Source organism: Scyliorhinus canicula, chromosome 18 (genome assembly GCF_902713615.1).
Source record: "Scyliorhinus canicula chromosome 18, sScyCan1.1, whole genome shotgun sequence".
Taxonomy (NCBI): domain Eukaryota; kingdom Metazoa; phylum Chordata; class Chondrichthyes; order Carcharhiniformes; family Scyliorhinidae; genus Scyliorhinus; species Scyliorhinus canicula.
The window spans coordinates 98,968,594-98,989,178 of NC_052163.1; the positions used below are offsets into that span (position 1 = coordinate 98,968,594).

At 46.0% G+C, this 20,585-nt stretch overlaps 1 protein-coding gene and 1 non-coding gene across 2 annotated transcripts in view; both read right to left on the reverse strand.

The window, feature by feature from the left end:
* Nucleotides 1-8,667, reverse strand: part of fbn2b (fibrillin 2b) — a 310,225-nt gene extending 301,558 nt beyond the window's left edge. Inside the window, exon 1 of the mRNA XM_038776744.1 lies at nt 8,406-8,667. Within this exon, the coding sequence (XP_038632672.1) occupies nt 8,406-8,581 (176 nt within the window). The 5' untranslated portion in view covers nt 8,582-8,667. The remainder of the gene's footprint in view (nt 1-8,405) is intronic.
* An 11,442-nt stretch (nt 8,668-20,109) lies between these two features.
* On the reverse strand, nt 20,110-20,326 carry LOC119953793. The gene has a single exon (XR_005458108.1). It is a non-coding gene; the product is annotated as a small nucleolar RNA U3 (small nucleolar RNA).
* Nucleotides 20,327-20,585: the final 259 nt, after the last annotated feature.

A 20,585-nucleotide genomic window follows, 5' to 3' on the forward strand; every position in this document is an offset into this window, starting at 1 on the left:
CCTGTCCATTGTATACAATTGCTATCCAAGCAAAACATTCCAACATCATTCCTGATCCAAAGATAGCATATTCTCTAATTAGCTGATTTAAAAGAAGCTCACAGCTTTAGAACATAGAACACAGAACAGTACAGCACAGAACAGGCCCTTTGGCCTTTAAACCCAAGCAATCCATTTTAACAGTCCAGTCATTATTGTATAAAATGGACAGTCCTATTACTGGAATAGTTTCATTTTGCTTGAATTACTCGACTGACAATGGGTTGCAACAGATAAATCAGCCAGTGTGCGATAGCCTACAACAGGAACAGGGTACGAATTAAAGGACTGCAGGCACATACTCAGTTTTCTGATCTTATCATTGAAAGACAACCTGGAATGGCCAAGGACCACAGAGCAGGATATCCCCATGGTTGGAAAAATAGTGAATCATGTAGCAGCAACTAAGTGACGTCAAGCTGGGTTTTAAATGACGGCACATAGTAACGTAAAGGTAGAAGGGAGTGTTTCAGGGCATTGAAGATGCAGGGAGGAGGGACCTGCCGTCAGGATATTGTTCTTGAAGTTTCGGAGGAAGCGAGAGTTCGACAGAGCACTGACCACAGCTTTAATCGCCCATTACAGTGCAAAACACTCTGAATCACTTTGTACATATTAGTCACACACACATGGGACAGAGGCAAACTAGGAATGGTAAAGACAGTACTGGAATTGGCGGTTTTAAACTCTTCTAAATTAGTGTCCCATCACCCGTCTCAGGATAACTTGCTTTCAACAATTTATAGACATCGGTGGCAAAGCTGGAACATTGTTAAACTACGATTGCGTTGGTCACGATTCAGTTCTGAGATCATAAGGGAATGTTTAAAGCATGTTCACATATCTGGGCTTTGTTTCTGAACTAAATTCCAAAGGCCTAATCAGGAACATAGTTGGGTTACTAATTGTTTTACTGCGAGTGAACTTCCTTATTCTTGGGCTTTGTGCTACAGGAGGAACATTGAGGAGATTTGATGGTTATTAAACCGATGAAGGTGGAAGATCTTGACTCGGGGGATAACAATCTTTGGAGGGCTTTAAATCTGCGAGTTTGGAAATATAATTGGGTGACCTTGAAACAGGAATTTCTAGCCATCATTTGGCCTCATAGGGAGGACAATAATTAGACTGCAGTCCTGCTCCAGATCATTATCCATTGACCTCTGATAGGAAATGCATGCATGATTGGGATCAGACTCCGCTACATGATCCCTCAGTATGGGAGAGTTTACCCTGCAGTTCCTTCCCCAGTAAACCAGTGGGAAAGTGCTTCAGTAAGAAATTAATCAGAGCCAAAGCATTAAGATGAATGAAAAGAAAACAAGGATTCCAGAACACGCAAAGGCTCACACTCTCCAATCGTACAATATCAAAGCTCTCAAGTTGCCATGCCAACACATTCAAACTGCAACTCTGGCTTGACCTTTGTGGGCAAAGGTTCATGTATTTTCACCCATATCTGCAAAAAGTGTCCTTAACCTGGCCACAGAGAGCTGACCACAAAGAACTCAGTCGCCATAGACTTTATTTTGTATGATTCATTCAGTCAAATTTCCATTTTGTTTCCTGCCTGGCTCCCCTGTGAGGAACAGGCATCTGGGCCACACTAAGGGCAGCACGGTAGCACAATGGTTAGCACTGTGGCTTCACAGCGCCAGAGTCCCAGGTTCGATTCCTGCTTGGGTCACTGTCTGTGAGAGTCTGCACGTTCTCTCCGTGTCTGCGTGGGTTTCCTCCGGGTGCTCCGGTTTCCTCCCACAAGTCCCAAAAGACATGCTGTTAGATGAATTGAGCATTCTCAATTCTCCCTCTCCCTCTGTACCCGAACAGGCTCTGGAATGTGGCGACTAGGGGATTTTCACAGTAACTTCATTGCAGTGTTAATGTTAGCCTACTTGTGACAATAAAGATTATTATTATTATACTTGAGTTTACAAAATCTTTGCATTTCAGAAACTGCCTCCAAGTCCTCCAGTTCATACTCCATTCGCAATGTGTCCAGGCTGGCGATACTGAGAAATTCACACCAACAGTTGGGCTCTGCACTACTGATACCCGTACAGGATAGTCTTCTTCCGTTAATTGTTGGATCACTGATCAGCGAAGTTCACCCAGTAGGGTAGGTGCTCCAGATGAGAATTGCAAACCCAGGGACCGAAACTATACCTGTACCAGGGCTGAAAACAGCACCATACCATATATATCCCAGGTCTGTAACAGGCACCATCTCAAAATGCACAACACATTTTTTTCTTCAGCAATTATAGAGGAAAATCAACTTTACTTCATTAATAAGGCCTCGAGAATCCTTTAATTTATTAACTAAGGCATTAAACATAAGTTACACTGGAACTGTATAAAGATGGGATTTGGATCGGCGCAGGCTGGGAGGGCCGAAGGGCCTGTTCCTGTGCTGTACTTTTCTTTGTTCTTTGTAACTCACTGCCTGTGATGGAAGCAGAGGGAGAAACCTTCAACTCATTTAAAGAAAAGGTGTCTGGATTGGCACCTCAAGTGCTGTAACCTTCAGAGCTATGGACCAAATGCTAGAAAGTATGTTTAGGCCACTTGGCTGGTTTTCTGACCAGCACAGACATAATGGGCCAAGTGGGATCTGTGTGCTGTACATTTTCTAAGATTCAAAGATTGCATTAATGGGTTTCCCTTATTTCACTCTATTGTAATAACGTGAGTAACGACCAATAAATTAAATTGCCTTGCAGTTTTCTTCATCAATTTTATTTCCTCTCCTGTAAGCATCGACTTCTACTGGGGTGTCGGCCCTGACTGAGGTGCCAGTGCCTGGGTGCCGTCTCTGGCTGGGTGCCATTGCCTGGGTGCCAGCCCTGCCTGGGGTGCCAGTGCCTGGGTGCCGTCTCTGGCTGGCAGTTCCCTAGGTGCCGTCTCTGGCTGGGGTGCAGTTCCCATTTCTGGAATGTAATTCTATAAGCATGAGAAATTTTTCGGAACTCATCCCTGCATCCACCAAGTGTCCATTCTTCCTGAATCTGGACAATAATTATCAATGCCAACTACAGAAGCGCATGGGTGGCTACATAATTGAGCCCAAACAACTTGTCAGCTATATCTAAAATTATTCACATTCATCAGGATATGCTATCAGGATCGGGAACCCTGCCTGATTCTGCCTTCCTTAACCCTTATTGAGTCAGGCTCATTTTAGGCTCCATCTCTACTGCCAGTAGTTAAGGAACCTAAAACATAGAACAGTACAGCACAGAACAGGCCCTCCGGCCCTCGATGTTGTGCCGAGCTTTGTCCAAAACCAAGATCAAGCTATCCCACTCCCTATAGAACATAGAACAGTACAGCACAGAACAATTGCCAGTGTCAATTATTGACAGACAGAAAGGTTAAATAAGAAACTAGAAGTTAAAAGTGCCTTCTTTTGAAAGATTCAGGAACACAGACACTTCCTGTTGTTCACCAACCACTCACTGAAGCAAACCCACAATTTGAATCAATTCTAATTGCTGTCTCCTTTTTCCCAGGGTTGCTATCAGGATTCATTTGAAGATCACAGCTGTTCACTGGCAAACGATTACATTACTTTTGTCTCAAAATCAGATGAACGTCACAGCTGGCAGTGGTAAGTATGAACATTATTTATTGTACGGGTCCTTTAAATCTGGAATTACCTCTGTCCATGTAGAATAACGAATGGAATGACGCCACTACCAATCGGACTGCTTATTTACAGAACACATTTACATCAATACTTCTCTGCAAAATATGTCAGCATTTCATTGAAATAGACAAAGGTAATGGGCTGTAAGTACTGGCCTCCAATACCCCTAAATTTCCTTCCCTGCTCTGCTGATCCAAGCCAGTTAGAACTTTTAATTGAAGCAGGAAATTAACATGAATTGAATTTATTCTGGGTTAAACTGCCCTAATAGACTGCAATAGACTAAACCTACAGTTTAACCGGTCTTTGATCAAATCAGCAGATATATCTGACATGAGAAAGGCTAATAGTTAATCCCCGACCCAATATTCTGTTTGGGTCAGAAGATGAAGGCTACTTTATTCTGCCCAGCATGATCCAGTGATGCAATAAATAACCCAACCAGCAGGCCGGAGTGGAGAGCTGTAAATGGACAGGTATTCTGCCGTTATTGTGTTGTACATACTTTTTTTCTTCTTCAGAAGATTAAGCGGATGAGGTGGAGTATACAATATGATACACTGGCATTGGCTGTGGAACTAGAGGTTGAGTCCATGATAAGGTAGATTACACATGGGCTGCAGAGGGAGTGGGTCAATTGAATGGTATTACATGCCCCGTGCTCTCTTTGTTGTGATCTTTATGCTGACACTGCGCGGTGGGATTTACGCAGACGTAATATAACTTGGCTAATCTACATCTTTTTTTAGTGGCTTTTAAGATCCCAAAATTTAGCAATAGCACATATTCTTCACTCTTATGAGAATACATACATTTTATGCAGCATTTTCACAGTTTCTTCACTCTCTTTCTTAGGCTTTAGTTCCAGAGACACCATCAGTCCCTGGCATATCAATAAACTGTCCATAATTCATGTAAGAGCTGAGGATATTTGACTGTGAGATGCATCATGTTCAATCATACCATCTCCTAGCTGCATTTGCACAGATATATTCCAGTTAGCCAACTGGATAATGATCTGGTAGAGCGACGTGAGCCATTTTGTTTTCTTGTCCCTACCCCACAAACACTGTTGAAGTTACTTTCTACTACACATTGCTCCTGACCAAGAGAGTAGGCAAAGAGCTGAATTCACTCCGAATAAAGCTCTTGGAGCTGCTTGGACTCGAACAAAGAATTGTAGGAATTTGCCCCAACCCACAAGCCTAGAATCTCACCTATCCGCAGACTGGCTGACTGTGTGGACCATCTAGAAAGGTTTTGGGTCATCTTGGAGACAATCAACATTAACAGAAAATTTGACCAAAGAAAAAGTTTCATGCAGTGAAATTCGCTAGATTTGTAAATTATCAAAGTAATGGTCTCATCCCATTATTAATGAATCAGAATACAAGTCTACAGCAAACAGTGATTTCTGTAATGCAAAACAGCACCGTCCCTTGCAATCATATTTCATTGGCAACATCCACCTCTCCAAAAATAATGCTATTCCAAATGTTGCAGAAATTGCAGCAGAACTTTGAAGTCAGGTCCTGACCCATCTCTGGGGAGAACCATTGGGAAGGTCCTCTGGAGAAGGCAGTCACTCATGCCTTGGGTTTGACACTGCACGACTACAACTCCAGTGTGATTTAACTAGGCTCAAAATTAATTTGTGGCAGCTGGGGGAGGGGGGGGGGGGGTGGTTTACAGACAGAGAGAATTTGAGTGTGGACTGGGCAGAAATAAGGTCCAACCTAACGATTGTCAGAGCCTTTGCTACAGTATAAATGCACTCCAAATTGTATTTACATGCAGAGTGCTGTGTCACTCAAAGACAACTTAACACATTCCAAATTGGGTGAAAGAATTACAGTGCAATAGAAGAAGGCTGGTCTTTGAATCACTGGTTGACACCAGTTGAAAGACCATGATAGACTGACTTTTGCATTTGGTCTTGTTAGAAACAGATTTGTTCCTGTAATGTAGTGGCAATAATATGCTCACACTGGGTTTGTCTGAACCAATCCAACTCACCTTTCGCTAAGTTTTACTTATTACACCAGAGGAAAGATTTGTTGGCATGATTGATGAAAAAGAGGCAAAACAACACAAAGTCAATCCAATGTTCAAAATTAATAACATTTCCAATAAATTAAATCCATCAGTATCTTCACTATTACTGCTTGCATCAGATTACCAATGTACTGCATTTTTAAAAAGGATTTAGTAATAGTTACGGTAACCAAAGTTGCAAACATGACACTAAGAACCATCTGCCTCAAAAATTCTGAAGGGTATGTATAACCTATGAGCTGTAATGTAGATCTATGAAGTTAAGCAAGCACATCCAACAACTAAAGGCAATAAAACAGCTATTATCTCAAGACTTCCTTCAAGAGAAAACATTAAGGATTTCTATGTGTCCTAGTGGGTATTTACTGATTCCACTATTTTTTTCATTTAGGGGATGTGGCTGACATTAGTTAGGCTGGCATTTATTGTCCATCCCTAGTTGCACTTCAGAAGGTGGTGGTGAGCTGCTCTCTTGAACCACTGCAGTTCCGGAGGTATATTTACACAGTTCTGTTAGGGAGGGAGTTCCAGGATTTTGCCCCAGTGACATTGAAGGAACGGTGATATATTCCCAAGTCAGGGTGGTGAATGGCTTGGGAGGGGAACTTCCAGATGTTGGTGTTCCAAGGCATCTGCTGCTCTTGTCCTTCTAGATGGTAGCAGTCATGGCTTTGGAAGGTGCTGCCTAAGGAACCTTGGCGTGTTACTGCAATGCATCTTGTAGATGGTACACACAGCTGCCACTGTCGGTAGTGGAGGGTTTGAATGTTTGAGGAAGGGGGAGCAATCAAGTGGACTGCTTTGTCCTGGAAGTTGTAGAAGGGTGGGGGTGATATTCCCCATATAATAAGTCTTTAGGTTACAGGCAGTACAATTCATTTCACTTAGAAATACATTACAGATTATTACTAATAAATCTCAAAAGTTTCATTGGGTTTCCATTATCTAGAAAAGTGATGATTCATGCCTCCTGCTTTTACATTTTAATACAACTCTCACTGCTTTTGCAATTGAGCAACTTTGTGTCGGCACATCTGTTGTTAACCACACTCTATATGTGTAACATTCAAAAGAAATCACACTTGGTCCAATTGCGACCCAGGAGAATGAATTATTCATGAAGTTTTAATCTGAATTGAAGATCTCAGGAGCATATACATTTCGATTTAACTGACACCTAAAAAGTTAATTGCAGTTGAATGACAAAATCTCCCTTTGAAAATCAACTCAAGGAGCTATGGCACAGGCTGGCAACTTGCAACACACACCATGCACTTGCCCTGTCAGAGTTTAGCTTTGGGGCTTCTGGGCACCTGCCAGCTAATGGCTGCCAGCTCAATGTTCCCCTCCTTCCATTTCACAGGCAGGTCAACAACCCACTTGACAAGAAAAGTGCAGATTTCTGTGAAATCTTCACACAATTGAGTTCCAGTCCCTCCAACCTCCGGGGTAATTGGTCTCCAGTTTTGTAATTTGTACAAAATCCTGGCTACTGGCCAGCAGGAGAAGCTTAACTTCAAACTCCCAATTATTCCCACAATATCTTTGACAACAATCTGAATGCAATCATCAGCATTGCCAACACAGTGCTTTCACTGACTTGGCCCGTTTCACCCACCGTTTAACCCCACTCATTTCACTGCACCTATTCTCTTACAACTTTAACGAAAACCCAACTCATCTACATTGGCTGTTTGTGACTTCCATTAATCAGACCTCTCTGCCTTTGGCAAATTACAATGCAGGTCACTGGGCCCAGGCTTTCATGGAGGAGAAAAAAAAAGATGGGAATATAGAATGCGATCCCAAAACAATGACAAAATTTCTGGAATCCCATGGAATAAAAGAATGGAATTTGACTTATTTGGCCCTTCTGAACCATCACTGTCTGAATAGGATGAATTTTCTGAGCTGATTTCATGTGCTACTTGGGGCTCTAGGTACTGAAGGGATGTTAAACACACAGAAGGAAATGTACTCGAACCAGTCTATATTGTTGCTTTGAAATACTTTTCAAAAAATCAAGTAGGTACTATAATCAAGTAGGTTTAGATTTTGACATTTTGCCAGCCCAGGCCACGGTTCTCTTCAGATCCCCTTAAGCTCTCTGCCACCACTCCTACCGCCCCCCCCCCCCCCCCCCCCCCCCATGTCACATTCCAACCAAGACAAAGAACTGGGCTCCCCTCAAAACCTGTCCTGAATTAATTCAGATCCTCTCTTTGCATTCCGGGATACCTCGCTCTCCTTTCCGAATTGAAACCCTCAACGAACATCCCCTCTGCTTGGAGCCAAACAGCTGACCGGCTACCACTTTTTAAACCGCATTGCCAACACACACACATGCAAAAACCCATACAAAGTTTGAAGGCGAGAAGCGAGTGAGGGGGTAAGGAGTGACCAAACATTCCGGACTTTAGCAAACTTTGCCATTTCTTGATACCTGGTCATTTCTAGCAACTTCGGATTCTCAGACGTGTTGCTAAGCACCATCTGTGTTTTGTAAGAAAAAAAATTAAATGATCAAATGTTTTACCATCAACTACGATTCTGACCAAGGCCACATTTAGAATGCAATGGACTTCTCTATTTTTCCTATTTAAATTTTGACTGTAATTCTGTCTGCAGATTTATTTGCAATTTTTAAGGACTGAATTTTTACCCTCTCAAGCTGTCTTGACCTCGTCTCCTGACCCGCGATTGCAATTCTCTGTCCCCGGCTCCTGTGAATCTCGCTGCTCCAAACTGGCTGTCTTGTTGGGTCAGCGTTTCTTCAATGCAAAGACAGATGAGAATCGCACATCCCAGTACAAACTTGGCTGTCCACCATGCCCCCATGCTGCAACCTCCGAGAGAACGCTTCAAACTGTTGCAAAATGAGCGCCCCCCGCCCCGATCCTCTCCAATTGGGCTGAAGGGAGAGAGAGAGAGATGGGAGGGGGGGGGGGGGGGGGGGGGAAGAAAAAAATAAATTAAAGAGTTGCCTCAAAACACCCACTCAAGTGCTGACACAGGCAGCAGGCGATTCCGAGGAATGGAGGTTGCGAGCGCTGTGGACACAAGGGTTTTAAACAAAGACGCAAGAGTTTATCATCAATGAGCGCTCTGCTGAGCAACATCTGCTTTTAATCAGGACATAGAGAATTCCTTCAGGGTCGGGAGATCCTGATCTGCTCAGAGCTCTTTGTTTGGTTGGGGGGGGGGGGGGGGGGTGGACGCTGGATCCCAAACTGGAGGCGGTCCTTCCTCAGCAGTGGTGAGGGGCTATTAGAGAAACCCAGCACATTCCTGAGCCCAAACGCTTCTCAACTTCCACGGGGTCCGAAATTAACAAGGAAGCAGCGAAACAGCCGCAGGACTTGTCAATTTCAGGTCAATTTCATATACTCTCTCCCAGCGACCCGGGCACTTTAATACATGCGACCTCAGGGTAGGAATAACATCACGGGTCGCCAAGAGATGAGGGCAGAGCTGGAAATGGGTGTAAAGGGGCATCTGAACCACTTCATCAAAGTGGCTTGCCTTTGTGACATGTTACATTCCCAGTCCAGTGGTCCCCAGTTAACCGATGATGATGATCGGGGAATGCAGTCAATAAAGTTGCTGCTCCAAAGGCAGTCCGGCAAAGCCAAGAATTGGTTCTTCCGCCGTCCCAATTCTTACTACCCCCCCCCCCCCCCCCCCCCTCCTTCCAACCCCCACCCCAGAGAACTGCACTTCCGAAGCCAACATCTGGCTATTTTTAAACCCTCATTCAGAATTGATTTATTCCAACCGATTTTCTAAACGGGGCAATTGGGCTACAGATAAATGTGCTTCACGTTGCAGGGTTTGTGAATAAGCCACCAGCAGTCCATTGCAGCTGGCACCATGCTATCCACACACACTATTAGCAGTCAGCCCACCCCTCCCTGCCCTGGGCATGACGCTACACCCCGGTGTGGCACAGAATGGGTGAGACAACCAACCTTTATGTAAGAAAGCCAGCCCAACTCTATCATAGAATTGTCATTTCGAAGGATCCCTACAGTGCAGAAGGGGGCCATTCGGCCCATCGAGACTGCACACCGAGCCTCTGAAAGAGCACCCTACCTCGGCCCCCTGTCCCCCGCCCTATCCCTGTAAACCCATCCTAACCTGCACCTTCCTGTTCTCAGCTCTTCCAACCAGCTTGTCTCAAAGATGGCAACCTTTGATTTAATTAAAGCAGATTCAGAATGACAAGAATCCACAAATTCACAGAGAATTGGAAAGCAAGTTAAGTCAGGGGGAATTTAGTCCGCTCAAAGTGTAGGCGGGTTGCAGAAAGAGGAGGTTCAGGTGCCAACATAAACAGGGCCGAGGAAGGGTGCATTTTTGGACCCGGGAAGAATTGGAGGACATGGTGGGTAGGTTGGATTCAGGGATAAAATGGGAAGATGGGGAGGTGTGATTGAGGACATAGGATTACCAATTGTACAGGTGGGAATGAAGGGAAATTAGTAAAAGGTGGAACTGAGAGATAAAAGGAGGAGGTGGCACGGAGGGCTTAGCAGTTTCAAAAGAATCATGGGATGTGAGCCTCACTGGCTAGGCCAGCATTAATTGCCCTTGTGAAGGTGATGGTGAGCCACTTTCATGAACTACAGCGATCCTTGTGGTGTAGGTATCTCCACAGTATGTTGGGAAGTTCCAGGTTTTTAACCCAGGAACATTGAAGAACAGCGATACATTTCCAAGGCAGGATGGTGTTTGGCTTGGTGGGGAACTTGCAGGTGGTGGTGTTACCACGCATCTGCTGCCAGCTACCAGCTAGGTGGTAGAGTCAATGGTTTGAAAGGCCCTGTCAAAGGAGCCGTGGTAAGTTCCTGCAGTCCATCTTGTAAATGGAACATGCTGATGCCACTGTGCTTCAGAGGTGGAGGGAGTAAATGTTTGTAGAAGGGGTAGGAATCAAGCGGGCTATTTTGTCCTGGATGGTGTTGGGTTTCTTGAGTGTTGTCATGCAGGCATGTGGAGAGTATTCCATTATACTCCTGACTAGTGCCCTGTAGATGATGAACAAGCTTTGCAGAGCCAGGAGGTGAGAATTCCCAGCCTTTGACCTACTCTTGTAGCCATGTATTTATATGGCTAATCCAGTTCAGCTTCTGGTCAATGGTAACTCCCAGGATGTGGGTAGTGGGGGATTCATCGATTGTAATGCTATTGAATGTCAAGGGGAGATGGTTAGATCCTCTCTTGTTGGAGATGGTCATTGCCTGGCACTTGTGTGGGGTAAATGTTATTTGCCATTGACAAGCCCAAGCCTGGATATTGCTCAGATTTTACTGCATAGGACACCACCTGCTTCAGTGTCTGAGGAGTCGCAAATGGTGCTGAACATTGTGCAATCATCTGTGAACATCCCAACATCTTATCTTATGGTGGAGGGCAGGTCATTGATGTAGCAACGGAAACGTTGGGCCTTGGACACTATCTCTAGGAACTCCTGCAGTGATGTCCTGTAACTGAGATGATTGATCACCAACAACACCAATCACCTTTGTGCCAGGTATAACTCCAACAGTTGGAGAGTTTTCCCTCTGATTCCCATTGACTCCTGTTTTGCTAGTGCCCCTTGATGCCGCACTTGGTCAAATGCTACTTTGATGTCAAAGGCAGTCACTCTCACCTCACCTCTTGAGTTTAGCTCTTTTGTTGTAGTTTGTAGAGGTCATGGAGGAGACGATCTGATTTAGGGTTAGGAGCCTGGAGAGAATGTGAGAAAGGATACAGGGTCTGGAAAGGAATTGTGGGGGGATCAGCCGCAATGGGGATTTGGAGCACTGCGGATCTTAACGTCTTGCTGGGCTGAGGGAAAAGGCCTACTGCTTCTGACCCACAGGCAGTGCTGGAAACATACAGCTCCTCCATGTAGCAGTCTCACCTCTGTTTAGCCTCTGGGTTTCCCAAGTGCCAGTGCCTCAAGCCAGCTTGGGACAGAGCAAAAGTCTGAGACATGTTGCCGCATTAAAATATTGAAATGAATGGGGCAGCACGGTAGCATGGTGGTTAGCATAAATGCTTCACAGCTCCAGGGTCCCAGGTTCGATTCCCGGCTGGGTCACTGTCTGTGTGGAGTCTGCACGTCCTCCCCGTGTGTGTGTGGGTTTCCTCCGGGTGCTCCGGTTTCCTCCCACAGTCCAAAGATGTGCGGGTTAGGTGGATTGGCCATGCTAAATTGCCCGTAGTGTCCTAAAAAAGTAAGGTTGGGTTACGGGTATAGGGTGGATACGTGGGTTTGAGTAGGGTGATCATTGCTCGGCATAACATCGAGGGCCGAATGGCCTGTTCTGTGCTGTACTGTTCTATATTCTATGTTCTATCTGTTTCCTGGGAGTGGGCTAGTGGCCTGTGCACCATTGCCCCCAAGCCCCACCCCACCCCCATCCCATCTGTGTTAAATTTAAAGGAGGAAATTTCAAAGGGAGTGGGTTTGGGTTTGAGAATTTTATATTTTTATTTTCTACCTGGTTCAAACCCATACATTGTGGCAATTAATAGTTCCCCTCGTGAGGCTATCCCAGCCATAGAATCCGTAGAATCTGTACAGTGCAGAAGGAGGCCATTCAGCCCATCAAGTATGTGGGCCATTCGGCCCATCAGGTCTGCACTGACCCCTTGAAAGAGCACCCTACCTCGGCCCACTCCCCCACTCCATCTCTGTAACCCCATAACCTCACCTAACCTGCATATCATTGGACACGAAGGGGCAATTTTAACCAATCCACCTAACCTGCAAATGTTTGGATCTTTGAATGATCCATTGGTCATTCCCAGGTTTAGTGAGTCCATTCCACCCAGGTCACATCTAGTATTGGACAGTATGCACATTGAATCTATCCCTGTTAATAATTAGCCAATTGGATGGATTCAATGTGATTCACACTGCCGACTCACAGCGCCAAGGGCCGGGTTTGATTCCGGCCTTAGGTGACAGTCTGTGTGGAGTTTGCATGTTCTCCCCGTGTGCGTGTGGATTTCCTCCAGGTGCTCCGGTTTCCTCCCACAGTGCAAAGATGTGCAGGTTAGGTAGGATTACATGGTTGGGGGGAATGAGCACCTAGGTGCTCATTCAGATCTCAGCATTGACTCGATGGGCCGAATGGCCACCTTCTATATTGTAGGGATACTATTGTTCTATGATTCAATGTTCTGATGCCGTCATTATTATTATTTTTTTACAAATTTAGATTACCCAAGTATTTTTTTCCAATTAAGGAGCAATTTAGCGTGGCCAATCCACCTACCCTGCACATTTTTGGGTTGTGGGGGTGAGACTCATGCAGACATGGGGAGAATGTACAAACGCCACACGGACAGTGACCCTGGGCCAGTATCGAATCCGGGTCCTCAGCGCCAAGGCACATTGAGTCTTGAGGTTTCACACGAACCCGAACAGTGACTCAGGGTCGGGATCGAACCTGGGACCTCGGTGCCATGAGGCAGTAGTGCTAACCATTGCGCCACCGTGCTGCCCCCAACTATCAATATTTGTAACCATGAAGAAAAGTCTGTATCCCCAACATGTCTGCCTGGTTTTAATCAATACTTTTCACCCACTCACCTTTTCTCCGCATCTTTCACTCCCACCTCATCAACTGTTCACTTCCACTAGTAATGATAATACATTAGCCCTTGGTATGAGTGGGGAGATGGAGAGAGAATGGTTGAAGGAATAGGTTTCCCTGAGGTTCACTTCTATCTTTGAATTCTATTTTCCAGCCAATGATTGAGAGGCTGTGGAGCTGTCAGGGCTGATAGGCCTGTGACACCAGGCCACAGCTGGGAAGCAAAGAGGGAGGAGGCAGTGAATGGAGTTTGGGAGGGCATCAATGTATATTGTGCGGGAGGGAGGAGGGGGGTATGCAGCGAAATCAAGGGTCATGGAGGAGAACCCATTATTACTGGGAGTGGAAAGGGTGGCATGCATTCCAGAAGTTGACATTCAGGTGTTTGAATGTTAGTCACCTCTGCTTCAAAGATGATTGACCTGATTGTGTGAACCTCAACAACCAATTGACATCTTCAACGGCTAACGGATAGGGAGGGGCATGGTTTGAATGCCCTGGCCTTCATGGAGGATATGTTGCTGGCATTTTTGGAACAGCCATAGCTGAAGCCGTGGCCAGTGGCCTGTCCCTTCATCGGACAATCTTTTCTGATTTACAAGCTGCAGATGGGACCACTATACACCTTGCACTCATTCCCCCTCCCCTCACCCTAACAGTATGTTGGTGCCTTTTTCCTTTCGGACACCCAAGAGGTGCAGCCTGGTTAGGGGGTTGAGGAATTCTAAAGACAACAGTAATAATGAAGACACATTTACAGCCACCAGTTCAGATACTGACATTACCCACATATTAGAAACAAGATCTGGGTATAATGAGATGCCAGAAGTGAATGGGTCACAGCCAGGCGACAGGGCAAGGATAGTGCAGGTACCAGATTGCTGCAGGACAAGATTCCATATGGGTGCTGCTGTAGAGGACTCAGATGAGGACTTTGATCGGGTAACCAGAAGATCGCTGCTTGAGGTTATATTCCAAGGTCACCAGGTATCCTCCTCTGAAAAATCAGAAGTCTTTACCACTCATGCTGCATTCCTGAGGGAGCATCAGGCACACTTGAGACAGGAAAGGCACAAGAATGATTAAGTTACGTTGAATGCAATGTGACATTTATAAATTTGTTTTGAAATGTTTATTTTGTGATGGGTTTTATTCTTGCATTGCCCCCCAGTAGATTCTGTGAAGGTCAGTACCAGAGAAAAGGTGAGGTGTGAGACTGTTGATGATTTGGCAATTGGAGTTGCGGTTTACTGGCATTTCAGTTGAATTAGCCCTTCACAGACATGCCTAAGCAGACAGGAGCTGATCCCACAAGAGGAAACATCCTCTCCACATCCACCCCGTCAAGACCCCTCAGGATCTTAAAGTTCTCAATCAAGTCGCCTCTTACTTCTCTGAACTCGAGTGGATGCAAACTTAACCTCTGAGACAACCTGCCCGCTCCTAGTTTAGTCGAGTAAGCTTTCTCTGAACTGCTTCTAATGCAGTTTCTTTCTGTTTCTATGGGCGGCATGGTAGCACAGTGGTTAGCACAGTTGCTTCACAGCTCCAGGGTCCCCGGTTCGATTCCCGGCTTGGGTCACTGTCTGTGCGGTGTCTGCGTGTTCTCACTGTGTGTGAGTTTCCTCCGGGTGCTCCGGTTTCCTCCCACAAGTCCCGAAAGACGTGCTTTTAGGTAATTTGGATATTCTGAATTCTCCCCCCGTGTACCTGAACAGACGGCAGAATATGGCGACTAGGGGTTTTTCACAGTAACTTCATTGCAGCGTTAATGTAAGCCTACTTGCGGCAATAAAGATTATTATTATGTTCCTCTGTGTGTAATCCCATCTCCCCTCTTTCTCTCACGTTCCTTTCTGCCTCATTCTCTTCTTTGATTCTTTCCCCCCATTCTATATCCCTGTTATCTCTTTCACTGCACACTTTTATGCACTCTTGCCCCCTCTCATCTCTCACTCGCTTTCTCCCTCCCTCACATATCTCTTCTGCCTCTCTCTCTGTCTCTGTTTTCATCTGCCTCTCCCATCCCTTTTTTCTGCCTCCCTCTCTGTCTTCCTCTCTGCCTACTTCTCCTCTCCTGTTGTACCTGCTGAATGTCCTTGTTGATTGCAAAATGAACTCAAAATTGCTTAAATTTCTGTACAAAGTTAAGCAAGGGTTTGGTGTTTGAAGGATTTTTTTTGCCGCGCTTTCTTCAGCTCAGACACATAAAGAATGCAGCTGCTTCTCTTGAGCTGCCCAGTGTAATTTTTCACAGATTGGAATGGCATTCCTGCGAGTCAGCAGACTAAAGAGGAAGTGAGCACAGTCCCAGGGAGAAGGTGCAATTCTTACTGAGCTGTCAGCAAATGTTAAGCCGATGATCCCAGGCTGTTCCTGGAATGTCATGGACCCAGCATGTGATGAAGTATTCAACCCGACTCTCGCTTTCTGCAGCACTCCCAAAGCGACAAAGATGACTGTGCAACCCTGTCGTCCCCGGGTTTCTCGCTTGGAAAGTGCTGGCTATCGCACCAAACTGTTCACAACTAGAGTATAACAATTATCAAGTCATGCTGCAGCTGTATAGAACCTCAGTTAGGCCACACTTGGAATATAGTCTTCAATTCTGGTCGCCACACTACCAGAAGGATGTGGAGGCTTCGTAGAGGGTACAGAAGAGGTTTGTTCGGATGTTGCCTGGTATGGAGGGCACTAGCTATGAGTTTGGATAAATTTGGTTGTTCTCACTAGAACGACGGAGGTTGAGGGGCGACCTGATTGAAGTCCAAAAAATTATGAGGGGCATGGACAGAGTGGATAGTCAGAAGCTTTTTCCCAGGGTGGACGAGTCAATTACTAGGGGGCATAGATTTAAGGTGCGAGGGGCAAAGTTTAGAGGAGATGTGCGAGGGAAGTTTTTTATACAGAAGGTAGTTGGTGCCTGGAATTCGCTGCCGGAGGAGGTGGTAGAAGCAGGTACGACAGTGATGTTTAAGGGGCGTCTTGACAAATACATGAATAGGATGGGAATAGAGGGATACGGACCCAGGAAGTGTAGAAGGTTTTAGATTAGTCGCGCAGCATGGTCATCGAAGGCTTGGAGGGCCGAAGGGCCTGTTTCTGTGCTGTACTTTTCTCTGTTCTTTGCACAACTGCTCAGGTGGCCCAGACAGGGCTCCAAGTGCCATGGTTAAGCGGGGCAGTGGCTACACATTCATTGTGACCATGCCCTGTGCTCCCATCTCCAACCCTAGATAGCTGCTGTTTTATTGTTTCATTGTATATAAAATGAAGAAAAAATAAACTGACAGCAACTGCAGGGTGGACGTGTGTCAATCCTTTGAAGATAAGCAGTTAACCAATTGCAGCAAAGTTTATAGGGTTCCCCAGTTGTCTAGATAATGACTCAATTCCAGGAGAAGTTTTGTGTCTGCTGATGATTTCCCGGCTTGTCACAAGCTCTGTCCTCCGGTCATGTGTTCACCTCCGGCTGGTCACATGAACCTTCCTGACTGATCATGCCTTTCTTAGTCAACTTGCATGTTCTTGTCAGTTTGATCAAAAATTCCTTTCCCCTCTGCCCACCCTCATGTATGAAGAGAAGGCCAAGAGGGAACCTGATTGAGGTGTATAAGATTATGAGGGGCATGGACAGGGTGGATAGAAAGCAACTGTTCCCTTTAGTTGAAGGGTCAATAACAAGGCGGGCATAATTTCAAGGTGAAAGGCAGGAGGTTTAGAGGGGGTTTGAGGAAAAGGTTTTTCATCCAGAGGGTGGTGGGAATCTGGACTGCACTGCTTGGGAGGGTATAGAATCATAGAAGGAGGCCATTTGGGCCATCAAGTCTACACCGACGATTTAAAGACCACCCTACACAGGCCCAATCCCCGCCCTATCCCTGTAACCCCACCCAACCTTTGGACACTTCGGGGCAATTTAACATGACCAATCCACGTAACTGTACATCTTTGAATTCAGAGCACCTGGAGAAAATTTACGCAGACACGGAGAGAGAGACTGGTTTAACACAGTGGGCTAAATAGCTGGCTTGTAATACAGAACAATGCCAGTAGCGTGGGTTAAATTCCCGTCCTGGCCTCCCCGAATAGGCGCCGGAATGTGGCATCTAGGGGCTCTTCACAGTAACTTCATTGAAGCCTACTTGTGACAATCAGCGATTTTTAAAAAAAATTCACAGTTAAGGGGCAATTTAGCATGGCCAATCCACCTAACCTGCCCATCTTTGGATTGTGGGGGTGAAACCCACGCAGACATGGGGAGAATGTGCAAACTCCACACGGACAGTGACCCGGGGCCGGGATTCGAACCCGGATCCTCAGCGCCGCAGTCACAGTGCTAACCACTGCGCCACATGCCGCCTCATAAGCGATTATTAACATGCAAACACCACACAGTCATCCGAGGTCGGAATCGAACACGGGTCCCTTGGCGCTGTGAGGCAGCAGTGCTAATCACTGTGCCACCCTAGTAGATGGGGTATTCAAGGGTAGTAGAGGCAGGAAACCTCACAATCTTTAAAAGGTACTTGGTTGGGCACTTGAAATATCATAACATGCAAAGCTATGAACCAAGTGCTGGGAAGTGGGATTAGAGTAGTTTTTTTTATCTGTGCAGGCCTGATGGGCTGAAGGGCCTCTTCTGTACTTTACGATTCTAACTGTTTTGTCAGCTCACAGTCCCTCTCTAGTAAGTTGCTACTCCCTCTGTCTGGTCCTGTGATCTTTGTGAAGAGAATTGCAGAGTTCCTTATAAATGAGTTTATGACATTCATAAACACCACTGGAAAACACAACATCAAGTGAATTACACTCAGCTCTATCTCACCTCTCGACTCTTCCATAGTCTGATTTTTGCACTGCTCGTCCGACATCCAGTTTTGGATGAACCACGATGTCCTCCAATGGAATATTGGGAAGATCAAAGCCATTGGCTGGAATATTTTGGCCGTTCGCACTGGTGGAACCTTTCAGTCCCATCGACCAGCGTGGGGTTCCAGTGGAGAGGGGTGCATTTGATAGGGAACCCAGTTGACAACAGCGGGACCAGAAGGAGCCACCACCAGCCAATGACAGGCCATCACTTTGCGGTGGGCTGCGCAGAAAGTCCTGCCCATTATCTTTGTTCAGCACTGCGGAATCCATTTCCTGGTCATTGATTCCATCCTGTTCCCAGTAAGCTATCGGAAACCGAGTCAGACTTTGGTGTTTGACCATGAGATAAGCGTCTAACCATATAGCTGCTCTATCATCAATGCTGCCTACTTCCACCTCTGTAACATTGCCCAACTCCTACCCTGCCCCAGTTCAAACCCACAGTGATGCCTGTGTTATCTGTAAATGTAACTATTGCAGTGCTCTCCTGGCTGGCTTCCCATCTTCGACCCTCACAGGTTTTTGCTCATCCAAAACCTTTGCTGTCCTGATCTGAACCTGCATTGTCCCATTTACCCCTCAGCCCTGAGCTCGCTGGCTTAGGCTGGTTCCTGGTCTGGCAATACTTCCTATTTTAAAGTTCACGCCTTGTTTTCAGATCCCTTTGTGATCTTGCTTCTCTCTACCCCGTATATCCCCCTGACCTTACAAGCCTTTGAGATCGCTGTGCGTCTCCATTTGACCTCCTGAGCATCCTTGGTTTTAATCATTGCAGCATTGGCAGTCTGAGCTTTGAAATTTCCTCCCTGCCTCTCCGCATCTGTCTGCTCTTTTATGACGCTTCTCCAAACAAAATTCTTTGACTGAGCTTTTGGTCACCTTGTCCTTTCTGTTTGTGTGACTGGGTGTCAAACTTTAATTGTTAACACTCTTGTGAAAAACCTTTATGTTAAAGAAATGATATCAATGCAAGTGTTCTGTTGTGTGGATTGTCTCCTCTGCAGTGGTCATTTTATTTGGTTTCTGCAAGTGGCCAGCAGAGCAAGCCGGCTATATTCTGTCTTATTGTTACTGAACATGAGCTAGTTTGTACTCTGTCGCCACGGCCCTGAGCCACTGTGATTCGGACTATAGGCTGCAGCAGCTACAGAAGGGAAAAACCTTCTCTCAGCACGGAAGAATGTAACAGCCTCCATTTGATCCCATTGCTGCCACACAAAGCAATATATTGGATAGTGAGCAGAGGGCGGGCTGTGCTTGAGTCAGAGTACTTTGCGTAAAATTACAGTAATTAGGCAAGTTTGTCCTGAAGTCTCCAGCACTGACCTGTGCTCCATGGAATGTTGGAGCTGAGGCCGGTTTGTGACATCATGGTGCTGCTCGGGACACGATGCTGCAATATACTCGGATCCAGTTGCACAGATTTCATTGGGAAGTGCAATGTCTGCCTTCAGCATACCAATCTCCTAGTCTGTTTAGAATTCAACCCCATCTTTCGCTGAGGGAAACCTTCAGAGTTCATGAAACAATAGCCATGAGGTGGAGGACCAGCTTTGAAAGCCACCCACTCTTAATTTAGGCCGCGGAGAGGAGTTGATTGGGTTTTGAGGCACAGATTTTGTGCCCACTGAGATGGGTGGGTGGCAGACAAGTGCAAAACACTATGGTGATTGTCCCTTTAAGGGAAACACAGCAGAGTAAGGGTCACCTGGCTTGTGTGACCAATCAGGACTCAGAGTGTGGAATCACCCCATGGTGGGAGAGGCTCTGAAACAGACATTTTGGGAGCTAGTTACAGCCATGTGGCTGCTGCACAAGAAGGGACAGCACGAGGGCACAGTATTTAGCACTGCTGCCTCACAGCGCCAGGGGCCCAGGTTCAATTTCCTTTTTTTTTTAGCCACTCAGAATGCCTTTCCTTCCTCTACTTCACTCGCAATGCGAGAAGAGAACGATCATCAATGGTTAGGAGCGCTTGCAAAAAGCAACACTCCTAACCCGCTTCACGCTCAGAAGGAAAAGCTTTATCTGCTCCTCATGGTTAGTGAGACCGACCATTTTAGAACACATTTCTCAAGTCAAAAACTCTAGTAATGATCCCTAAAAGTATAGTCTTCCCAGGTTCAATTCCGACCTTGGGTGACTGTCTCTGTGGAGTTTGCACATTCTCCCCGCGTTTGCTTGGGTTTCCTCTGGGTCCTCCAGTTTCCTCGGACAGTCTGACAGTAACCTGCATGCAGGTTAGGTGGGGTTTTGAAGCTATGGGGATGAGCGGGGGCTAGGCAGGGTGCTCTTTCGGCCGGCCAGCACACACTCGATGGGCCAAATAGTCTCCTTCTGCACTGTAGAGATTCTAAAGGCAGGAGTGTGTTTTT